Genomic DNA, 23,287 nt, shown 5'->3' on the forward strand with positions numbered 1-23,287 from the left:
AGCCCGTTTATCCGTAGCTCCTAGCTCAATATGCCTGGCTTGTCTTTTGCGTTACCCGTTGTAGGATAGACGAGGCACTATGAGCACAAATGCATTCGTTTTACTCAAACATACTGCAATGTTTATAAAAGTAAATGAATGAAGCATCATTGACGCAGGTTACGATAACCTCTCGTCTCTGCATAAGAATGTCACAATGATAAACTGAAACCCCCCTGTGCAGCGGCTAAATCGCCCTGCCGCTCACTCTTAGCTAACAACCAAAGAGTAAGCAACTGGACTTTTTAGAGATTGAGCTGTAGATGTTCCTCATGGAAGTTCCTCAAGCTCAAATTAGAAGTCCAGTTGCCTACAACTAAACTGTATGGATAAAATGACCTGGGTGAATGACAATATTCACAGACATTAGCCAACATCCAACTCACCAGATATTAACACATTGACAAACAGATATTAACACTGACAAACACTTACTGGGCAGAATGGCTCTTCAAATGTCGGATGAAATTTGAGGTGGTGGTCTGGCTGTCCGAAATTTTCCCGTTGCAAAATTTGCACTGCGCTGTTCGCCGTTTACCTTCTTCACAGAAGTTTTTGAAGCCAAAAGTTACTACCCTCGGAGCAGACATGCTGACTTCAGGTGGTTGCCGTGGAGGTGTGTGGCGCATGGGCAGAGTGGGCGTGACATGAGAGCGTTTCTCAGCCCGCATCCCGTACTGTAATTGTCAACATTATTTAAATAATGAAATATATATATATATATATGAACACGCAAGTCATTCAAGTCATCGTGGCTCAAGTCAAGTCAAGTCCCGAGTCTTAGATTGCCAAGTCCAAGTCAAGTCACAAGTCATAAAAACAGCGACTCGAGTCGACTCGAGTCCAAGTCACTAAGTCTCAAGTCCCCATGTCTGCTATTGACTGTATAAGGCTGCTCTCTGACATTATTTGGATACCAATAATACTACTATTAGGAATACAATTAACAGTAATAGTCACATAAGCTATAAAAATAATAATCATCACAATAGTTTTACCTATCTATTAACAGTTAAAAACTGTTATGATCACAATAATTATAATACTATTGCCATGATTGCCAATTGAGCGCAGCTCTCTCTTGGAAGCCGTCAGATCGTTATGCGAACTGTTGCCTTCAGCTGAGTAAGCCTTTTCATCCGACTCCGTTCCTGCCCTGCTTTTTCTGCCTGATCTTTGTTGCCAACGTGTTTTCGGACCTGACTACGCCCCGTTCTGCCTGCCTGTTACCTGACCTGTTTCGCCCCGTTACCTGCCTGCCTCCTGCTACCGACCTCGCTTACGAACTCGACACCACCTTTGATATCCAGTCCCGGCTAACGACTTAATTCCTGCCTGTCTTCAACCCTCCTCGCTCAACACGGAAGTGCCACTTCTGCATCTCCTGCTCCTTTTGTCCATCAACTATCGGATAGTGGAAGCAAGCCTAACTCTCCCTCTTTATCAATAAAAACTGAGAAAACCAGCGCTTTTGGCTCCTGTGTCCCTTTCTGGTCTTTGACAATTATTAGTAGAAATGATAACAAGGTTGATTTATGGCGAAAACCACCCATTTGCTCTATAATAGTTCTAACCTTAACTATCATTCAGACCTAATTTTCTTCTTCTCTGTACTTTAACAATATTGATTCTTTGTGTCTGGATTTGAACAGGTGAATATTTGGACAATGTTTGAGTTCCTCCTGTAATTTGTTCCAAAGTTTGAATCCACATACAGACACACACATACTTTTCCTGGTGGTTCTCACTGGGTGAATCTTGAACTTATTACATTCCCTCAATTTATAGCTTCCTTATTTTCGCATACATAATTTTTGTATGCTTTCTGGCAGTACCTCTTTGTTCACTTTAAATAGCAGCTGTGAAGTGGAAAACTCCACGAGATCATACAGTGTAATTAATTTGGACTGCAGAAATATAATATTGTGTGGTCACTATATCCTGTCTTGTGTATAATTCTTATTGCACGTTTTTTGGAGTATTAAAAAGGGGATGTAATGAACTATTGTAATTATTGCCCCAGATTCAGCACAGTATGTTAAACATGGCACAACTAGAGAACAATATAATAAGTACAATGCGCTATAGTTCAGGAAAAAAAATGGCTTGGTTTATAATTGAAATGCTTAAACTTAAACTTTTCACCTATTAGTTTATAAGTGATCAACAAGAGATTGGTACAAATTGCATGACAAAGTCCATTATCTGCACCGCTTATCCTCAGTAGGGTCAGGGGCAATACACGAAAAAATAAGTCCGAAAGTATGCGACGAAGTAAAAACCATATAAAATAAATAAAATAATATATGACAATGCAATTCCTTGAACAATTTTAGTTATTACCTGTTTTAATTGTTGATGTTGACTATGTTGTGTATGTTGTTGCCCAGGCAAAACCCACTGCAGCCTGGTCAGCTTGAGAGGAAAGTAATCCCTCTTCAAGGTTTCTTATTTTCGCATGCTGGTGGTTTTTCTCTTGCCCATGTGCAGGTTTCAGATCAGGGGTTTTTGGAAGTGCAGCGTGTGCAGCCTTTTGAGAGTTTTTGTGATTGAGTGCTATTTAAATAAAGATGACTGAATTGACATATGTTTGATCAGGAAAAGATGTGTACGGATGTTTATGGTTTCTTCAGGACCGAACGGAAAGGTAAATGCAGTTTTGCATGATGTCCACACGATGGCGGCAAAATATCATGTAATGTAAAGTGGATCGGTCCTAAATTCATATAAGTTGTGCATTAAACAACAAAACTATTTGTAAAATCATGATTTCACAGTACAGAGGATATAAATTACAGGACTTTAACTTGTAAACCAAATACTTGAGCCTGTAAATTGGGTTTGTTGTCGAGTAAAAAATATTCAATCAAATCAATAAATTAAAAAAATGTTTCTAATTCGCAGATTTTCACATTTTGCTCCTCATTAACCAAGATAACCAAGGTAACATTGTATAGCGATATCTGGTGGTTAAATAATTACACACTACCCCTTTAAAGATTCAATATTTAGGTGTAAAAAAAAGTGAAGTAAGAAGTTATCTGGAGAATAATACATAATTGTGCCCATTGTACTTGTATTCTTATATTAACTAAAGATAATTATATAGAAAGTTATAAAATAAGATAAATACAAACTAAAATGTCCGTCACTATAAAAGTTTTTTTGTGTACGTATTTTAATAAACTTTATTCTTCATACAACTTTTAAAATTGTAATTGTTTCTTTGTTTTGTCACAGCTTAAATTATTACGATGCAGAAACGGAGACAGGACCCAGTAGTGTGACGTTTTCACACGAGCTTTTTATTTTATGAGAAATGGGGAGTCATGCACGTTAGGAAGCCGGTCTGGCGTGGAAGGACAGGACGCCAGAGACCGACAAGATCGATAACGAATCAGGGTAACGAAAATAAACAGGAGAAAATAGACGGGAAACAAAACTGGAACCCAAAATTAAACAGTACAAAAATAAACGGGAACAATACCGGACTGCAGATATCACAGGAAAACAGGACAGAACCAACGTCTTGTGGGGCAGATGTTCGTTGACAGGCTGACACTGAAGCAATCTCTAAACAAGCCGCAGCTGGCACAACACGGGCGGGGCCAATTGGGCACCATGGCAACCGTGACACACATAAGCAGGGCCAATTGGGCCCCACGGCAACTGTGACACACACGGGCTTGCTTCCACAATCCGATGATCGACGGACACGGGTAGCAGGTGGCTGGAAGTGGCGCTTCTGTGTAGAGCGAGGATAATCGTAGGCAGCAGGGATACTGGTCACTAGCCAGGACTGGAGAGCAAGGGCGGTATCGAGTCTAGAAAAGAGGTCGGCAACAGATATCAGGCAAAACCGGTCGATGGCCGGGATGGAATAACAGGGCAGAAACGGGTCCAGAAACAGGTCGGCAACAGGTATCAGGCAGGAGAAAACAGAGCAGAAAAATGTCGGAAGGTATGAGCTTGCCTAGCTGGGGAGCATAGGTTCGCAAACGGTCTGACACTGGTAACAGGGCGGCGGGGGATTTAAAAAGTGGCGGGGAGCAAATCAGCGACCAGGGCTGTTGACGCCAACGGGGAAGCCGCAGGTGCCCCGACTCAGTAATCATGACAGTAGTTAAAAAGACTTTCATTTAAGTGAAGTTAAAAAATTCAAATACCAATTTCAATTCATATCTAAGGGGCCGTTTGCGGCTGAATCACGGCTAAAATTTTGCGTTTTTTTTTTTTGCCCTTGGTTGCCCGCGATGAAAAATGCGCAAAATTGGCCAACCCGCTGTTCATCGGTGGTATGCCCGCAAAACAGACGCCGGCGACTGTTCCGCTTCCTCATCGCGTCATTTCCGCGTCATTTTCTCGTGTGGACCACGGGTATAAAAGCTCCCGAGCCGGTGTTGTGCCCAAATCCGACTCCTACGCAAACCCCCCCCCCCTCGCGTGAACGCGCATTCTGCTGCGATCGCTTTTGTTGGAAGCGTGCATTGACGTTGGTGACTTTTTCATCCGCGTTAACAAACGCATTTTGTAGAATACGATCGCACTTTATTGTTTAAATAAACGCGTTATATAGACTAGGATCTCCCAATTGTTATAATTAGCTCGCTTTATTGTTTTAATAAGCGTTTTATATAGAATACGATCGCTTTTGTTGGAAGCGCAGCAGAATGCGCGTTCACGCGAGGGGGGGGTTTATATACGGTGTGCATTACCGTTCGATTACGTTCACAACAAAAACAAAGACGGAATGGTTTAAGTTGTATTACATTCCCAACAAATGCAAGACGAAGTGGTTTTGGTTATATGTTCGCCATTACATTCCCTAAAAGTGATATAAAAGTGAGATAAAACGAGGTAAAAGTGGTTGTAGTAGCGAGGGGATGCAAATCTCGGCAGGGATGCATTTCTCAGCATAACACCGGGCTGTAGAAATCATAACCGCTCAAGACACAGTCCCGTGAAGATCAAGATTTCAAGCTATGGCACCGAAGAAGCCAATATGTTATTATTGTAATAGTTTTTCATTTTGATTTTATCATCTTGTTATGAAATGAAAAGAAATGTCAAGAAATAAAAATGGATTAAGACGAGGTCACTACGCTGACGGGGATACATGTCCACCCCTTGACGCCTCGAGCACAACTGACGTGTGCTCGGCAAATCGCACTGTATATACGCGGAGAAAGGCGTTTGACCGTCACACGCGTAACATGCTAATTTCACGTAATAACACCGCGATACAGGCGCAGAACATGCTATTACCATGCTCCACCCACGATTACCCGCTGAAATTTCCTGTCCTACCCATGTGTAACCACGCCCTGGCCGCGGCCAGAGCACGTCGTTCCGTGTCATTTCCGCGTCATTACATCGTGTGCCGCCCGCGGTTAACACGTGCTCAAAGTTTTGAGCAGCTCAAAACTTTTTCGCGCGGCCAGCCGCGTGTGAATTTCCGACCGTGAGTAAAGCACTGCTGTATCTCGTCTATATGGCGGTCTCAGAGCGTCCAACAGCGCCCAACAGCGTCTGCTTCACGGCCAGAAATTTCTGGCCGTGGTTCAGCCTCGATACGCCCGTGAAAGACTGTGTACTACACTACTCTAAAGAATTGAGGATCGCAAAACTTTTTCGCGCTGCCACCCGCGCGCGAATTTCCGACCGCGTGTTAAGCACTGCTGCATCTCGTCTGTGTGGCGATCTTAAAGCGACCAATAGCGTCCGCCTCACAGGCAGAAATTTCTGGCCGTGATTCAGCCGCAAACGGCTGTGTGACCGGCCCCTAAGCAACAGCTTAGAATTGTCTCATCTACTTCAACAGGTTACATTTGTTTGTTTGTTAGGCAAATCTTTAAAAAACAGGTGGCGGGCCGTGCATTTTGCACTGAGGCCTTCAGCTCCAAACTGAATTAGTAATATGTCGTTTGCAAACAAAATGGCTCGATGAGCCGGCTCTTGGAAGTGAAATTTCCTATTTAATTTGTCAGGACTTTAGTGGAGGGGAGGTGATTTGGGCTGCCCCCGACTCAATGGGTCCGACGGCGCCAGCCCCCGTCGAGTAGAGTCTGCTTAGGGAGCTGGTAACACTTACTGCGGGTGGGGGCTCAAAGCGCCCTGCACAACGCAGGAGCGTGATACAGAATCATAGTTAACCAAGACTGTGTAAACAGAGAAAAAAAAGAACAATGACAGGAGGATAGTAAAAAAGTCAACAAGTAAGAAGCTGGGGCCCACATAAACATAACGATTGACATTTTAGGCATGACCAGGCCAAAATTCAGATCGGTCGATCGGACAAAACTTGTTCCCGCTTGCGAAAGGCTTTCTTGGTTCTGAGTTATCCGACCTTTTGATATTTAATCAACATAATATACTGCATTTCCTTGTGAAACTTCTCTTTACAGGTTTACCAGCTGTATTACTGCCCCTGGGCAATCATTATTTGTGAAACCGATGTTGTTTCTCAACGCCTGCTAACAGGCGCTCAGATGCCAACTTGAAGTCTTATTGGCTAAACCAACAGCTTTCTGAAAGACTGATGTAAGAATACACGGCCCTCAGGAGTTTTTGTGAGGGCCTCCAGGTAGATTTTTGGGCCTAGCAACAACTAATGGCTGAAATTAAATTGGTTAAAAGCCCACATCTCGAAGCACCACGACCATGGGGAAAGGAAATGAAAAGAAGCTGACCGACAATTTGGAATTATGTAATATGTATTGACAGTCAAATATAATTAACATCACATGAATCTGATATTTTTGTGGCGAGCAGAGAAGGCCTTGCAGGCCTTCTTGGCCCACCACTCGATAAAAACAGGAGCAACATTTTTTTTTTTTTCGTGTAGCTCGCTTTGGTGTTAGGCGTGTCTGTCTAGAATCCTGCAATTGTACTTGGCCATCCGCTGAGGTTAAACAAACACAGGAACTGTTTCAGTTTTCAGCCCATATAAACCTTACGTCAACAATCAACTCGGTGGAGATCATTTTTTTGTAAACAAGTGATCTCATACTCAAATGTATGAACGGAGCAAATTAAGTTGTAGAAATGTAATAAGTATTAGCACATTTGAAAAACAATTGAGAGTGATACAGCTTCATTGGAACAGTTTTACTTGGGTGTCTTTATTTTTGTAATTTTTTACGGAGGACTTAACCATTGATAATTCGTTTCTCCCTTCATTCTTCTATTCTCCCTAGTAGCTTTATTTTGGTGAATTTTCATAGTTTTTTACTCCCATTTTTTTTAGTCATGATTCTACAAATAGCATTACAGTGGAGAACAGCAGCCGTATTCAATAACAGGAAAACTCCTATGATACTGCATAAAAGCGCTATACAAATGTGGTACTAATGAGTGTGAATGGGTAAGAGTGAAGCACATTGTAAAGCGCTTTGGGAGGGCTTCGGTCACTTGAAAAGCGCTATATAAATGAATGCCATTTACCATTTTACTATTCCCTTATTAATTTCTAACAAGGAAATGAGGTTAATTAGGCTGGGGTTTTGATCAACTACTATTCATAAGTATTTTGAATTTTCAGTCTCATTTTTACACAATCCGGTTTCAAACACAGGGGTCACAAACTCGCGGGCCAATTTCAGCGGGAGGCATGATAATTTAAAGGAACAGTGTGTATTTTTTGACCAGTAGAAATTGCCTTGGTGTTGTGAGAACAAACAATGAGTGTTTAATCGCACAAGAAAGAATACATATTACAGACATGCACAGTGACAAAAAAGCAAATTTTTTTCTTTCCATGTGTTCACCCTACCCTCTGCGAAGTTTTACTTTTATTTGGTATCCATAGCAGCAAGATGGCAGTTGATTTCTTAATCAGCTTCATGTTATTTCAAAGACATTTCTTGATTCAAGAGTGTTTTTAAAAAAAAAACACACTTTATAAACAAGTGTGTATCTTTAATTATTATTCAAATCAAGATTCCCCCATTGTTTGAACCTAGTGTGTTCCGCCCCGAACAGCTCAGATAAAAGTAAGGTAAAAGCAGATAGACGGAGTGAAAAATAGCGCATAAGGGCTTTTCAACTCAGTTGGGCATTTTAAGATATACCTAATAGTGAAAATATTTAAAGTTCAACTTTTTAAGGACACCTCACAATGCACCCCACATTTAACCACAAGTTAGAAATAAAATCACAATGACCCATTACTGGTGAGCTATTTTCAGAACCTGTCTGCGGGTTACTCAGGTGTTCTTATTAAGCTACCTAGTTCCTGGTGCAAAGAATCCTCAGGCTTTTTAGTGATGACCCGGACTTCTGCATTTACTTGAATCACGTGTTTTATTTAAATGATTAAAGTATTTTTACACCACTGTATGTTACACACTAGGACTAGGGTTTTATTAGTTAGAGAACAGAAAATAGGATTTGAAAAGTCCTGATTGATTTGTAGCCTAATTTGGTCTTGTGAAACATGGCTATGGTTGTAAGAACGGTCTCAAGTGTGAAAATGGGTTTTTAAAACCTTCATAAAGTCACCTCCAAGCCTCACTTTCCAATCCTGGTGTAACAACATTTCTGAATGGACATCCATGCGATGTAAGACCCCATGATTAAGGTCTAAAAGTCTCAGTTCTACAGTGGCCGGAGACATCTGGAGGAGCCGTCTAAACATAAGTGAGGCAGCCATTGTTTTCCAGCTCAAAACGGAACTGCTGAGCAGAACAGAATGAAAAGGCCCTTAACTGCTGCTCAGCATAGTTTCCGCCTTTAGTTTTTCCAAACAGGATACATCGGCAAGAGCTTTACTTTCAGAGCCACAGAGCTTCGAACAGGCATGTTGCTTTCATTTCACGAGAAAACTCTTAGAGGATGTTTGTGAAATTGTTATCAAGCGCCACTATGCCAATCTTCCAAATGTTGCTTTTCATTACCAATCTTGGAGGATCCGATGGCGTAAAGCAAGAAACAACGTGTTACTCCAACGCCTGCTTCACCGTGTTCCTGGAAAATGTCAGCTTCGACAAGGCCAACCAGACCTGCTACCACAATGGAGGCTACCTGATGACCGTGAGAGACAAAGAAGAAGAGGAGATCCTGCATTCGCTCCTCTCATTGATCCAGAAGGATAAGCGCCAACAGTTCTGGATTGGGTTGAAGCTGCGCCGAGGGGACTGCGTGTTGGTTGACAAGCCCCTTAAAGGCTTCAAGTGGGTCTCCGGACAGGAAGATTCACGTTACTCCAACTGGAATAAAGAGCCAGTGGACACATGCACAGAGCGATGCGTGCGGGTCAGTTACAACTCCCTGGATGGCAATCAGCCAAAATGGACTGCTGGGGCTTGCAGAGGGCCTTCGTTTCCGGTGTGTAAGTTTTACTTTCAAGGTATGTGTAGCGCCCTGCGCGTATTGGCCCCGGGCCACGTCGAGTACACGGCGCCTTTCTCTGAGGAGCCGCTCCTAAACCAGATCAAATCATTGCCAATTGGAACATACGCCACAGTCAACTGCGGTGATCAGTCACACTTTTCTGTGTGCATCCAGAGAGATGACAGATATCAGTGGACTGTTCCAGGTCCATTTTGCCAAACGGGCCTAGAAACTTGCAGCAACAACAATGGCGGATGCGAGCAAATCTGCCAGCAGGACTCTGACCAGGTCAAATGTCTCTGTCGCAAGGGTTACGCTCTTGAGGACAATGCACTTTCGTGTAAGACACGAGACGTGTGCGGTGTGGGAACCTGTGAGCACGAGTGTGTCCAAGAAGAGTCCGGACACATCTGCAAATGTCACAACGGTTTCCAATTAGCAGAAAATGGACGCAATTGTTCTGACATCGATGAGTGTAGCCAGTTTCACCCGTGCGGAACTCTTGTTTGTGTTAACGTGCCAGGAAGCTACACGTGCGTGTGCCAGGACGGCTTTGAACTGGTTGAAGATAACTGCCGTGACCTGGACGAATGTACACATTCCAAATGTACTCATATTTGTTTTAACACGCCTGGATCCTTTTTGTGCCATTGTAAAGACGGTTTTACTTTATCTGAGAACGGCTATTCGTGCCTGGATGTCAACGAGTGCGCGTTGAAGCACTGTGACTACAAATGCATAAATACAGAAGGGAGTTACTTCTGCGTTTGCCCGCTGGGATATCTTCCCAATGGAACCGGTTGCATTCAGGATGAGACAAATATAACAGCCAACAATCAGGAAACACAAGTAAACATCATTGATATTGTCTCCAGGACGACAGCCAAGCCCACGCCTATGGATACATTTCTCCTGACCATCACCCCAGGCAATGATTCGCTGCTGTCAAGCACCAAGCTAGCCAACTCTCGAGTGCTCATCTGTGTACTCGGCTCACTCATGCCGCTTATGCTTATAGTTACCGTGACATTAACGATTGCCATTGTCCGATGTCGACGATTCAGGGAGGAAGCGAAGAAAAACGCCACAGACGGTTATTGTTGGGTTTCCCCCGGTTTTGATCCACGCTTAGAAAAACTTTATGAGTCCATCTTGACTGATGACCTATGACTTCATGGTAAAAAAATGCCTTCATTGTGTGTTTAGTGAAGTTTGTCTTCAGATAAGATTTACATAATTTATTTTTTTATTTTTATTATTATTTTTTTTATTGATGGACAAAATCTTTCAACATAACAGGCATTCATACATGGTTTTGTTTTTCTCTCCAATTGCAAAATAATAAAAACTTGTGATATTCAATATTCTCAATACTATTTATCTACCTTGGTCATATCCCTCAAGAGGGCTGACCGACAGCAAGATAAACACATACAATAACAAAGAAAATAAAAGGGAAAAAATAGCCAAAAAACACATAAACATTTTTGGACCATGGCCAAACCAAATGCCCAAACACCCAAACAAGTTAGGCACCTCGGCACCCAAGTTGGTCATGCTTTCGTCCCTCCAGATAAAACGGGACACAAGAAAGCGGCTATGTCACTCGGGTCAGGGTGACACAACACGCTCTTTTGTTCAACAGCAGGGCCTGACTGCTTTCACTGGTTTACACCTGCGGCATCATTCGGGTGCCATCCCTTAGAACGCGCCCAAACATCCTTTTACAACATCTCTCCACTCATTCCTATCACCAACAATAGCTCTGGCTTTCATTAGATTTAGACCTCTTTCCTGCAGTGCCCTCATAACACCATCCATCCACATCAATCGCAGCCTTCTTCTTGGTCTCCTTCCATTGACTTCTGCTAAATTCTCAATTACATACTTTAATTTTTTCATAAAACCACTATTGTCCTCCCCTTTGTTTCGCTTGCCCTCAAAAAGAGTTGGCAATCTCAGCCAAGAGTAAAAACACGACAGTTTCCCTTGAGCCACAGTTTGACTTAAAGGCACAGTGTGTATTATTTAGCACCTTTCATTAAAAATAACAATAATCATTTAAATAATAAGCAACAAACCATAAACTTGTTTAAATAACAATAACAATAAGCCTAAATGAACTGTGTTATTACTAGAACACTAGGAATCTGGATGACAAGTGAAGCGGGATTAGATTTTATGTCATCATTATCACACTCATCGTACCACGTTGTCTTGCTTTTTTATCTGGTTAGGGCACACCATTGGTCAATCGTTGTACGATGTTTTGGCTGAACTCATTCCCATAATGCCTCATTACGGTGCCACATTATACAGCATTATAGAAATGAGTTATAGGCAAAACAACGTGCGCCTTCAAGATTGAAAAAAAGCCAGATAACAAGGTTCCATGAGTAAAAATATTGTGATATGTCATCAAGCACCGAGATTTGGGTTTAATTCCTGTTGCATCCAATGTAGAGCAAAAGTGGTTGGCGCCATTGCTCAATTAAAGTAATTAATCACTGTAAATTGAATAAAATTTGAGTTTTTTTAGATAAAAAGTAATTGTGTGTATACACAAATAAATATGGTATAAGCAGAGAGGAAGGGCAATTTTTATTTTATTTTTTTAACTTTTTTTTTCTTTTTTTTTTCCTTTTTGAGCGGCTCAGTAAAAAAACAACCCGGTAGTACTAGTCTGTGGCCTGGTGATTACCAACCACTGCCCTAAAAAACTCAAGCATTCTTTTGTGCAAGTAACATTATTTCATTGAGCTGTATGTACTCATGGACTGTTGAATTCTAGCCAAATGCAAAGCATGTTTAAAATATCAAAGCTGACACAAACAATAATTAAAACGCTCAATTTGACATGTATACATTATATGTTACTACTAATTTAGTCAATTGGTTACATTATATGTATTTGTCTCAAAGACCAGAATTTTATGCAATTAATGACTGCATGTAGAAGTCAGCACTGTAATTAGCGGTACAATGTAATGGCCATAGTAGCATACCTAGCAACGCGACCTCCTTAGGCCACTGCTTTTTGCCCCTTCAAAAGCCCACAGCTTTTTAAAAAGAATCTACAGATTTTTCAAATTTAATCAATAACCTCTAAAAATATTGAATCCAGACTAAAATTTTTGCCAACAGCTGGTTTATCTTGAAGCAAGACTAAGTCTTTCTGCATGGATGTACCTCACTATTGATTGCATTCGATTTCTGTTTTGGGATAAGTCCACCACTTCCAGTTTTAAACAAGCACATTTTCTTATAATAATCTGGAGATGGATTGTGTTTCACGCGTAGAAATGGAGTGCACGATCAAATCTACTGTTTTTTTATGTTAAAAGATTGGCATTTATGTGATGTTATGAACTTTTTTGACCCAAATAGCCATAATAGCAAGATATTTTAATTTTACTTTTTTGGAGAGAGCATTACCATATATTTTAAGACAAAATGTATTTGCCAAAGACCGCCGAATCCCACTTTAGACAAAAGCTCATTTTTCAGCGCATTTTATTCCTTTTTGTTACGTTTGGTGATTTGATCAAATCCAAGAAATAATATTAATGCCAGAGCCTGTGTTTCATACTAACAAATACACCACTTCAAACTTGGCTCCCTCCCACTGTTACATAAGATCATTGCAGCTCATTGTGGCCTTCTTTTTTGTAAACAATGGTTTCAAAACAAGGTGCAGGCAGAGTTATTTTGTAATTATGTCACAAAAAACTGCAAACGAAAAGTTTATGGATGTATTTCCCTTCAGTGAGGTGAGCGCGTCTCATAGAGAGGGGAGCATGATGTTTTGCATAGCTCCGCCTAACCCTACCGCTCACGCAATCAAATTGTTCTGTGTGCTTGGCTAGTATTTGTGGGTAATTACAGTTTTTTGTGGGGCTTTTTTTTATCATAAAGTCTCAACAGTGAAATTACATTTGTTAATGAGCTTTCAGATAAAGAATTCTTTAATGTAGGCCCAAAATTGAGTCTGTTGGTGTGACACCCTGACTGTATACTGTAGGTAAAACTGTGCCCTTTATATGTTGGACCAAAAACTTCATTAATTATGCTAGTTAAGGCAATGCATGCACTGAACCTAGTGAAGAGTTTTACAGGATTGGGACGCTCTGGAAAAAATTGTGCAAGAAGCATTATTTTATTGAGCCATATCTACTAATGAAAAAAGACTAGCCATAGCTTTACAACCGATGGACTAGAACAATATAGCCATTGATCAGTATTTTTTTCTAAAGTGTGACAATTGTTCTGGGTCATGTTTTAGATGTTGTTATTTTTTTTTCAATAAGAGTTGGAGTGCATCCGGAATGAAATGCCAGCTACACGGGAAAACAAAGAGTGTGCTTTTTGGCATGTTTGAGCAGGCCTGCATGTTTTTGGAATGTGGGAGGAAGTCAGAGTGGGCAAAACAGAACGGGAGGAACTGATTACCACATTTACTGTTGTATTGTTCATCGGATTCATCCTAACATTTTCTATTTTTCGTCCTGAACATAAATGTGTCATGTCTCCTGCGCTTTGCATTGGAAAAACAGTGTCGTTAAGTCTTTATCTGGTTTCCTTCCTGCCTTGTTTTCCTTCCGCAGTCGCTTGCTGAGCTCCAAGCTTACCGCCAGCCGGCCAACATTTGAAGATGAACTGCGGCGCGGCAAGATGGTCCATTTGAATCATCAAGTGCTCCTTTGGATGTTCGTATTCACCGCCTGCTTTTACTCAGGTCACGCCAAGACCTGCAGGCCTTTCTGCATCGGAAACAGTTGCGTGGCCGTCAGCCGAGACAGAGTGGACTTTAGCACTGCTGAAGAAAGATGTCGAGCCGGGAAAGGAGCGCTAATGACTCTTCAGTCATCGCAAGAAAAGCGATTACTTGATATGGTGATGCAAGAACTGAGTGGGAACTTTTGGCTTGGACTTCATTTCCCAACTAATACCTGCACCAACCCCTCTGTTTATATGAGAGGATATCAATGGACCTCGGGTAAAGGCCAAGGCCACTTTGTTCCCTCTTACATTACCTGGAAGGACAATATCAGACTCTGCTCTCCTAGGTGCGTTTCTCTTTCTGAAAAGCGAAAACTGATCGAGCGCCCCTGTTCGGATGAAATCGACGGATTCCTGTGCAAGTCCTCCCACAAAGATGCATGTCAAGCATGGGAATTATCAGATTGGACATTTTTTCCCAGTTCAAAAGGTTGCTCGGGTGCTCCGTGTGAGCACAGCTGCACTGTTGTGAAGGGGGGTTACAAGTGCTCGTGTTTTACCGGGTATGCGCCGGACAGGAAGGATCCACGAAGGTGTCAAATCCACTGTGCACGGGAGACATGCCCCGCCCTCTGTGAAAAAAACACAGACAGCGCTTGTTTCTGTCCGGAAGGCTTCATCATCAACGAAAAAGTCTGCGAAGACATCGACGAATGCGCCATGAATGAATGCGAGCAAGAGTGCAAAAACACATTTGGAAGTTTTGTGTGTTCCTGTAAAAAAGGCTATGTACTAAAACGTCAGGTGAACTGCGTCAAAACAGTCGAGGAACATTTTGTTTTCACCACTCCCTCGGTCAGAGGTTACGTCAAGCCCAACAATAGCTCGACGAGAACATCCTCTCTGTCAGCAGGCACTTTTATTTGGCTGTGGATTTTAGCCGCTTTGGTTGTGGTTGCGTTTATTTGTGTTGGACGGTTTTACCTGATTAAGCGCCAAAAGCAAAGAGAGCAAAGTCTCAACCAAAGTTCAAGTCCACCCTTAGAAAATACTTAGCACGTTTGCATTATCAGTGATCGGACACTCCTGGTGTGTTTAGCAAACTGTTCATTTCAAATACAATGGAAATAACGTGTATTTTTTATTGCCTCCTGGTGGTACAATAACATCATTTAAAGATTCAAGATTCAAATTGTTTATCGTCATATGCACAGTAAAGAACCACAATTCCACAGTTGCCAGTGTAATAAATCTAAGAAACTATATACATAATGGAATATTACGAATATCAAAAAGATAAAAGTACAAAATTAACCCAAGATGAGTTAAGGCAAGGAGATTAAAAATAAGATAAAACAAAGTGACCCGAGTGCAAGAACAGTCCAAGTATGGTCCAGTTTAAAGTGTCTGTAGTGTAATGTTATAAAGTGTCTTGAAAGGAAACGGTGTTGATATGAATCATAAGCAAAAATACATTAACTATTATATAAATGTGCATCTTTTTTATATATTCGTAGATGGAAATAATTGTATTTGTTTGACATAAGACGACGATCACCTACAGGGGGCTGATGTGTTTGTCAGCCATCTTGTTGGTAAGTGCTCCCTTGAAAAAAGGCTGTCATTTTACTTCGTTTTTTTCTTTTTCTGCCTTTTTTAAATTGTTTTCAATTGTTTTTTTCCCCTTTACTTCTTTTTACGTTTCTTTTTTCAGAATGTTTTCATTTCTTCTTTCTATTTTATTATTTTTGCCCTCAACTTTATTCTTTGCATTTTCCATTTCCGATTTTGGTTTTTGTCTCTGGTTTGGACTTTCTTTTGACATTCTCTTGTTTTGTGAACCCTTGTTAGACACTCTGTACCTCATTTAGTTATTAAATGCCATCCCTCATTTTAAGCATCACTGCCTCCAGTTCCTGCTTTGCTCAGATGGGTCCATCAGCCCCCCAAACCAGAGTTTTGTTTCTTATTTATAATAGTTTGTGCATAGATATTTTTTTCAAATCTATATTGTTTTTTCCTGATTACGTTTTTTTTTTAACACTAAGAGGCAGTAAATAATACTCAACTCCCCTTCAAAAGGTCAGATGCTTGAACCTCCATCCTCAGAAAATACTGTGCACTACCCACTTTATAAACAATAAATGTATTTAATTCGTCTCACAAGTTTATGCCCTCACTTAGGTTCTACTGAGATGCAGCTTTTTTAGCTAACATCAACTTTGTATGCGTGTGAGATCTTCTATGAGAAAGAAAACTATATAAAACAATCAAAATGACATGTGTTAAAGCAGTGTCGGAAACTCCTGACAAAAAGTTACCGGACACCAGGGCAGACAACTCTGAAAAGTTGCCTGCCCCATTTTTCAAAACTTGAAAAACAATAAGACGACTAATCGCAAAAAAAAAAAACATTGTTGCAAAGTATTAAGGAATGATAATCAGAATATATAACAGAACAACACTTTAAATTTAAGTTTATTATGAATCTACTTATAACATTCATTGCATGTATATGACATCGCTGTTTTCCATCTGCCATCAGTATGTACCTGTATTTACTCATCTTCATTCATGCAATGTTTGTGTTGAGTCATCTGCGACAAGCCACGTGAACTCCTCTTTACACGATGCTTTTAATGTACGTTTACGTTTTGTAGCATCATAGATTTTGTTAGCTTCTTTTGAATATTTCTTCTGGGGCTGAGGTTTTGGCTTGGTTCCTCACCACTTCTCCATTTTTTTTGTGTTCTCTGTGCGTCTACTTTGCAAAATGATATGCAAATGCACGACCTTATAACACTCGGCAAAGTCCGGTGTTATGCCGAGAAATGCATCCCTGCCAAGATTTGCATCCCCTCGCTACTATAACCACTTTTACCTCGTTTTGTCTCACTTTTATATCACTTTTAGGGAATTTAATGAAATGAAATGATCTGCATTTATATAGCGCTTTTCAAGTCAATGACTTCCCAAAGCGCTTTACAATGTGCTCCACATTTCCCAATTGCGGCCTTGCAGCCATGTAAGGCGCTAACCTGCTTATTGGGGGTATTAGGGGTTCAGTGTCTTACCCAAGGACACTTCGACATGTAACACGTACGAGCCGGGATTCGAACTGGGATCCCTTGATCCCAAGACGAGCGCTCAACCTCCTGAGCTTAATGGTGAACATATAACCAAAACCACTTCGTCTTGCATTTGTTGGAAATGTAATACAACTTAAACCACTCCGTCTTTGTATTTGTTGTGAATGTAATCGAACAGTAATGTACACCGTATATAAATCACTTTTGAGAACTCTACCGTAAAGCTTATTATGCTGAAATAAGCTTTACGGTAGAGTGCATAACAGTTTCAATACGAGCGATTTGAATAGAAAAAGGCAAAATAAACATGTTACCTGCTCAAAAGTTATTTGTATATACGGTGTGCATTACCGTTCGATTACATTCACAACAAATAAAAAGACGGAATAGTTTAAGTTGTATTACATTCCCAACAAATGCAAGATGAAGTGGTTTTGGTCATATGTTCGCCATTACATTCCCGAAAAGTGATATAAAAGTGAGATAAAACCAGGTAAAAGTGGTTATAGTACCTAGGGGATGCAAATCTCGGCAGGGATGCATTTCTCGGCATAACACTGGCAGCACGAAGTGTTTCGATGCAGGCTTCTGATTGGCTGCCGAGTATGCAAATTGCCAAAAGAACTGAAATTCCGAAATATCCAAACCGAACTAACATTTGGAAAAAAAAAAGAATAAAAAAGTAAAAATGAAAAAAACATTTTTTTTTTCTTGAAAAAGTTGTCGGACACCCGGGCAGAGACCTTGTGTAAGTTGTACGCCCGACGTAAAAGAGTAAAGGATGCACGCCCCGGGTGTCCGGGCAGCCTAAATCTAAATAATAATAAAAGACAGTCTAACTCATGTATTTTCACGTGTATAAGGCTCGCTCAAAAGTAGATTTTCTTTCAAATGTGTGGCACATCCTACAGTGTAATGCGCCCTGTGTGTGTTGTTGATTTAAGACAGACTTAGTAGAGGACACTAATGTTGGGATTAGAGCATTACAAAATAACCCATTCCTGTAGTAACGCTGTGACTTTCCTCTGTAACTAGTACTGTAACGCGTTCTTATTAACATGTTGGTTACTACATGGTGCCTCTAATGCATTATCTTTCAACTTATTAAATGCAGATAACGAATGACAATGTTCTCTGATTGTTGAATACTCCTGCACCACTCACGTTGTCACACACAACCCACTATCCAAGAGGAACATTTACTGAAGGGTGACCATGTTTATATTTACCTACAAAGTACAAATACGAGGTGCTTAACTTGTTGGGGGGTTTAAGCATTTGGGTTGGCCATGGTCAATTTTTTTGTGTTTTTGATACTTTTTTAGTTTGAAACCCAGAGCTAAAATGAATTTCGAGTGTTTTGGTCTCAGTAAACCAAGGGGAAATTTTTTTTTTTTTATATGAAGTAATAAGTAAATGTCAGTTTTGGTCTCTCAGTTTTCCATATACAGTATACTATTTTTCACAATCAGGGGGTGTTTCACAGGCCTGTGTGGTAAACGGTGAAGCAATCTGCTGCAGACAGAAACCCACATCATACATGACCCACCAGTACCTTTGAAAACTAATAAAGTGATGTTCAAATGATTCAAATGATTTTTTTATTGGTTACAGATAACAAAATATGCTTTACGAAATGCATTATTTATTATGCCCAGTGTCATTTCTGACCTTGATTGGTCTGTTGCCACATGTGGATGCCGGTGAGATACCGTTGTGGGAAGTTGCTGCCATCTTGAGGGTGTTTGGGATAACTAATTCAATTGAATTTAAGTTTTTCTCATGTCACCACCGCAAATCCTGTCTTCTCTTCTTCCTGGAACCGTTTGAATGTTCTCTTTAGCCGAATGGTCGCGGAGTGATGGACAGAGAAAATAACTTTGTTAACAAGTAACTGATTGATTACAGACCACAGTACATTTCTATTAAACTCTTCCCAACTTTCGGAGCATCACACCAGGACGTAACCAGCTGGTTTTGGAGGGTGCTCAAGCACCCCCAAATTCAACACGAGCACCCCCAGAAATTACAGCATTTAAAAAAACATTTTTTCCTTAATAAAAGATAGGATTCGCTTAAATATGAAAAACGCTAGATAAAAAAGAGAAACAAAAATGTCAACAATGCAGCGTCGGAAATACTCCACTGACTTGAAATGGTTTAGTCCATTTAATTCCTAGCAACGCTCTTTTCAAAACATTCAGTGTAAAATGTAAGAGGTATGCTAAGAATCATGTACAGTATTTTCTCCTCTTTAGTTGACCACATTGCATTGTTACAATGCACTATTTTTATTGCATTATTATGCTAAACTTTGCCAGCTTTCTAAACATTATATTGTGATTTTTTTTTACTATTCATCCTGACAGCCTTTTCTTTTTTCCTCTGTTCAACGTTGTCAAGACCAGAACAGGAGGAGGACCCAGATGCGTAACGTTTACTCACTAGTTTATTAAGATAAAGAGGAAAAACAAGTGCCATCGATCCGGTGCTCGCTGGGCGAGGGAGGCAAGCCGTTTACGGGATCAGAGCATGTTCGGAATGCGGAAGTGGATCTTCCGGAGCGGGAGATCTTAGCGTAGTAGACGGAAAAACAGTTCGTTAGCCGGGATGAGAGATCAGAATGTGGTCGGGGTCAAAAAACGGGTCGTAGCCGGAGACAAACGGGGAAATCAGGAACAGACGAGTGGGAAACGGGTAACAAAACGGGACCGACGGGAGTCAGAGTCAAAATGCTTGCCTTGTGTAAACAGAGGCTCGCTGACGGACTGACAAAGGGAGAGTGAAAGCACTGAACTTTAATAGGAGGGTGAAGCAATCAGGTAACCAGCAGCAGCTGGCGCCAAACGAGTGGGCACAGGTGAATGTAATGAGTAATCATGACAAAAGTCTTTATCACATGTTTTACTCTGGAGTGCCATGTCTAATTTTGTTGCATACAATGTTTCACAACCTTGATATCAATGGCAATAAATTTTATTCTATTCTATTCTATTCTATGCAATTCTATTCTATTCTATACTACATTATCATCACATTCTGGTGCTTTATCGATAAACCATTAACTATTTTTCCGATACTGAATTCTTATCTTTTTCGGAATACAACACCTTGTGCTTGAGAACACAGAGGTAGATTGATTATTAATTATTGTATTATTACTGGTAATTTTATTTAAATTTCAACCAGCCAGACACAACGCCCTGATCTTAAAATCACCCCTAGCATCACATGAGGTTTTAGAAAGTTCTATCCGGAGAAAGAAGGAAAAGCTTTGTAATTAGTCATTAATATGAATGTTGTGTCAATTATAACGGGGGGCAATTGTCTGAGTTGAGCTGCAATCTAGACATAAAATGCCGTTTTGGAAAATGACGTATTTGCCTAAATCAACACGATGTTATTGATGCTAACTGCAGCAGGGGGCGACTGGAGCCAAGGGAGAAACTCAGGGTATGAATGTCTTGCTCAACTGTGACTTCAGAGGGCGCGCTTGAACCACGGCTGCCCATTCTGCAGGGCAGCACTCAAAAATCACTTTCCACCGGTGTCCTTCAAATTATGTCCCAATCCGATGCACGACTCTCAGTAATTTCCATATTATAATTATTAAATTCTTAACATTTTTTTAAGTTTGAGGTTATACATTTTGTCGGCAGGGTTATTTTTTTGGTTTAATGTATTTAGATGATGAGATGTTGAGCAAATTTACTATTATTTTGTTTTATTATTATTTTGGTTTTACAAAACTGATTATTCAAACAACAGTTTGGTTGTCATATACAGTGTTCGGCGCGTTCCATTAAAAAAGTAACTGGTCTTAGTGACTCACTACTTCTTTAAGTAAAGTAAAACAAATCAGTTAACTTAAATACACTTTAGTAAAATTAACTACTTGCGAGGGAACGTAATTTTTTAAGTTACTTTAAAAAGAGGTTGTTTGTCAAAGGATTTTAAATTTTCTGAGAAAATACACAACACCACAGTGACATCTTTGACCGGAGTTTACTTGAAGAGATAGGAATCCCGACTATTTTAGAGAACCGGATATTTTCGCTCGGCTCACCAAAAAGACACTGTGCTTCCGTGTCCCAAACGACTCCTCAGGTTGTTTTTGTTGCTTTAATTCCTACATTGCCAATTATTGTGCAAAATAATGCTCAGAATGACTTAAAAAAGGGAAAAAGTCAAGAAAAAAAGACAAAAATGGGGCAAAAATAAAAAACAAAATGAAAAAGTGAGATAAAAGAAGAAAGAAAGATAAACTACATTTTTATAAACACGTTAACACTGCAAAACACAGGAAATATAATTACATACCTGTCAACCTCCCCGGCTCCATTCCCGTACAAACTGTCGTATTTTCCCCTACAAAATACAAAATAATCGTTCACCATATTTTTTTTTTTTTACGGAATGATGCATGATGGGAAATCCCCAGGCAGCAGACGCATGCGCACAGTAGCATCAAACCTCTCGCTTCGTTTGCAACGGGAAAAAAAACGATACTGAGATAGAGGCTTCCGCGGCAAACTCCTTTGACTTGATTGATTTGCTGTTTCGTGATAGTCGGTGTATACCGGATGGTACCCATCATTGACAAATTTGAGTTTTTCCGTACAGATTTCCTTGTACGTCGTACTCGTCTTGAAATGCATAAAAAATCTACTCTGTACGGCAAAACCATACAGGTTGACAGGTATGTAATTAAAATATCTATATATCTACAAAAGAAAAGATAAAATATAAAACTGTTTTTAATTCACTTCCAAGAGCTGTTACAGCATTATTTTTTTATCAGTAACAGGGTCATCTAACTCATTGTTTTTTCTGTTACAACGCCGTTATCGTTACTGACAGACAAAAGCGGTGTATTACTTTGGCTACAGAACGCCAACGGTGGCATGTCCGCCCACCCTTTCAGCGACGCTCTCCCCAGAGTTGTTTACGACACATCTTTTTGAATCATGTCATCATTCAATATAGCGACTAACATATAGTTGTACTACTGAGCCTCCAAAAGAAAAGGCGAATTGGTGAATGCTGCGGCAACTGACTCATGTCATACGTGAACAAAACAGCTCTATGAGCCGGCTCTTGAAAGCGGGAGCCACCAATCGAGATACGGTTCCCTTTGAGACATTATTTTTCCCTGGTGATTGGTCAAAATGCATTCTTTAGGGATTCTGTGCTGTTGACCTTGAATTTGTTGAATGTAGAAGGTTAGAACTGTTTTGTATTTTATCTTTTTCTTAGTAGTTTAGAAGTTATTTAGATGTTTACGTTTGCTGTGTATTTCAGTGTTCACATTTATGTGTTAATTTTGCTTATTTTATTTTTAAGTGATTCATAAAAATGCATAATAAAGGGTAGTATATACTACAGTTTTAAAAAAAGAAAAAAAAAACAAGAAGAGCCATTTTGGAGCCAAAAGAGATGGCTCCTTATAGTTAGCCAAGCTGAAAAAGCCGGTCCTCTAAATTTTAGAGGTAGTCTGACTCTTTTTAGAGTCTAAAACGAGTCAGAATTGCCATCTGTACAACGGACCATTTGAGTTAGATTTAATTCATTAAACACACTTTATATTGTTTACTGCTTATTGTTATTTTATTGTATTGTTTACTGTTTTTAGTTGTTGCACTTCAAGTGTGGGATAAATATGTTGCTGGTGAGGTACAATAGATATTACAATTAAGCTCCTATAGCACTATTTCCTGTCTGTTGTTCTCGATTTAACTGATTCATATACTGCTAAAAAAAATTCAATTTCTTTGACATACAAAAAAACATATTTTTAAAGTAACGGAAATAGTTACTTTCCTTGGTAACTAGTTATTTTTCCTATAGGGTAACACAGTTACTAACCCAGTTACTTTTTGGAAGAAGTAGTTAGTAAATTTAAGTAATTACTTTTTTAAAGAAACGTGCCCAACACTGGCCGTTACGTAATGATGTTATTTATAAGGGTGTTATTCCCAACATTGCATTTAACATACTCTTTTATTCATATTGAACTGATTTCCCTGCTTTCAAACAAAGACGGGCTTTGTGGCAATATAAGGGTTTACCCATAAATTCTAATTCAATGAAAGTAAATCTCCAAAACACCC

General features: G+C 40.0%; 2 protein-coding genes and 1 long non-coding RNA gene across 3 annotated transcripts; 2 read left to right on the top strand and 1 right to left on the bottom strand.

The window, feature by feature from the left end:
• Positions 1 to 3,380: 3,380 nt before the first annotated feature.
• LOC148351439 (uncharacterized) lies at positions 3,381 to 21,560 on the bottom strand. The gene is made up of 3 exons (XR_015852915.1): positions 21,498 to 21,560; positions 14,649 to 14,720; positions 3,381 to 3,863 (listed from the first exon to the last, which is right to left on the bottom strand). It is a non-coding gene; the product is annotated as an uncharacterized LOC148351439 (long non-coding RNA).
• cd93 (CD93 molecule) lies at positions 8,791 to 10,539 on the top strand. The gene has a single exon (XM_088354905.1). The coding sequence runs from the start codon at positions 8,872 to 8,874 to the stop codon at positions 10,537 to 10,539; it is 1,668 nt and encodes a 555-aa protein (XP_088211031.1). The 5' UTR covers positions 8,791 to 8,871.
• On the top strand, positions 10,406 to 15,988 carry LOC148351441 (thrombomodulin). The gene is made up of 2 exons (XM_088354906.1): positions 10,406 to 10,546; positions 13,974 to 15,988. The coding sequence occupies exons 1-2, from the start codon at positions 10,536 to 10,538 to the stop codon at positions 15,142 to 15,144; spliced, it is 1,182 nt and encodes a 393-aa protein (XP_088211032.1). The 5' UTR covers positions 10,406 to 10,535; the 3' UTR covers positions 15,145 to 15,988.
• Positions 21,561 to 23,287: the final 1,727 nt, after the last annotated feature.

Source organism: Urocampus carinirostris, chromosome 15, assembly GCF_059441175.1.
Source record: "Urocampus carinirostris isolate Australia breed hairy pipefish chromosome 15, RoL_Ucar_1.0, whole genome shotgun sequence".
Taxonomy (NCBI): Eukaryota; Metazoa; Chordata; class Actinopteri; order Syngnathiformes; family Syngnathidae; genus Urocampus; species Urocampus carinirostris.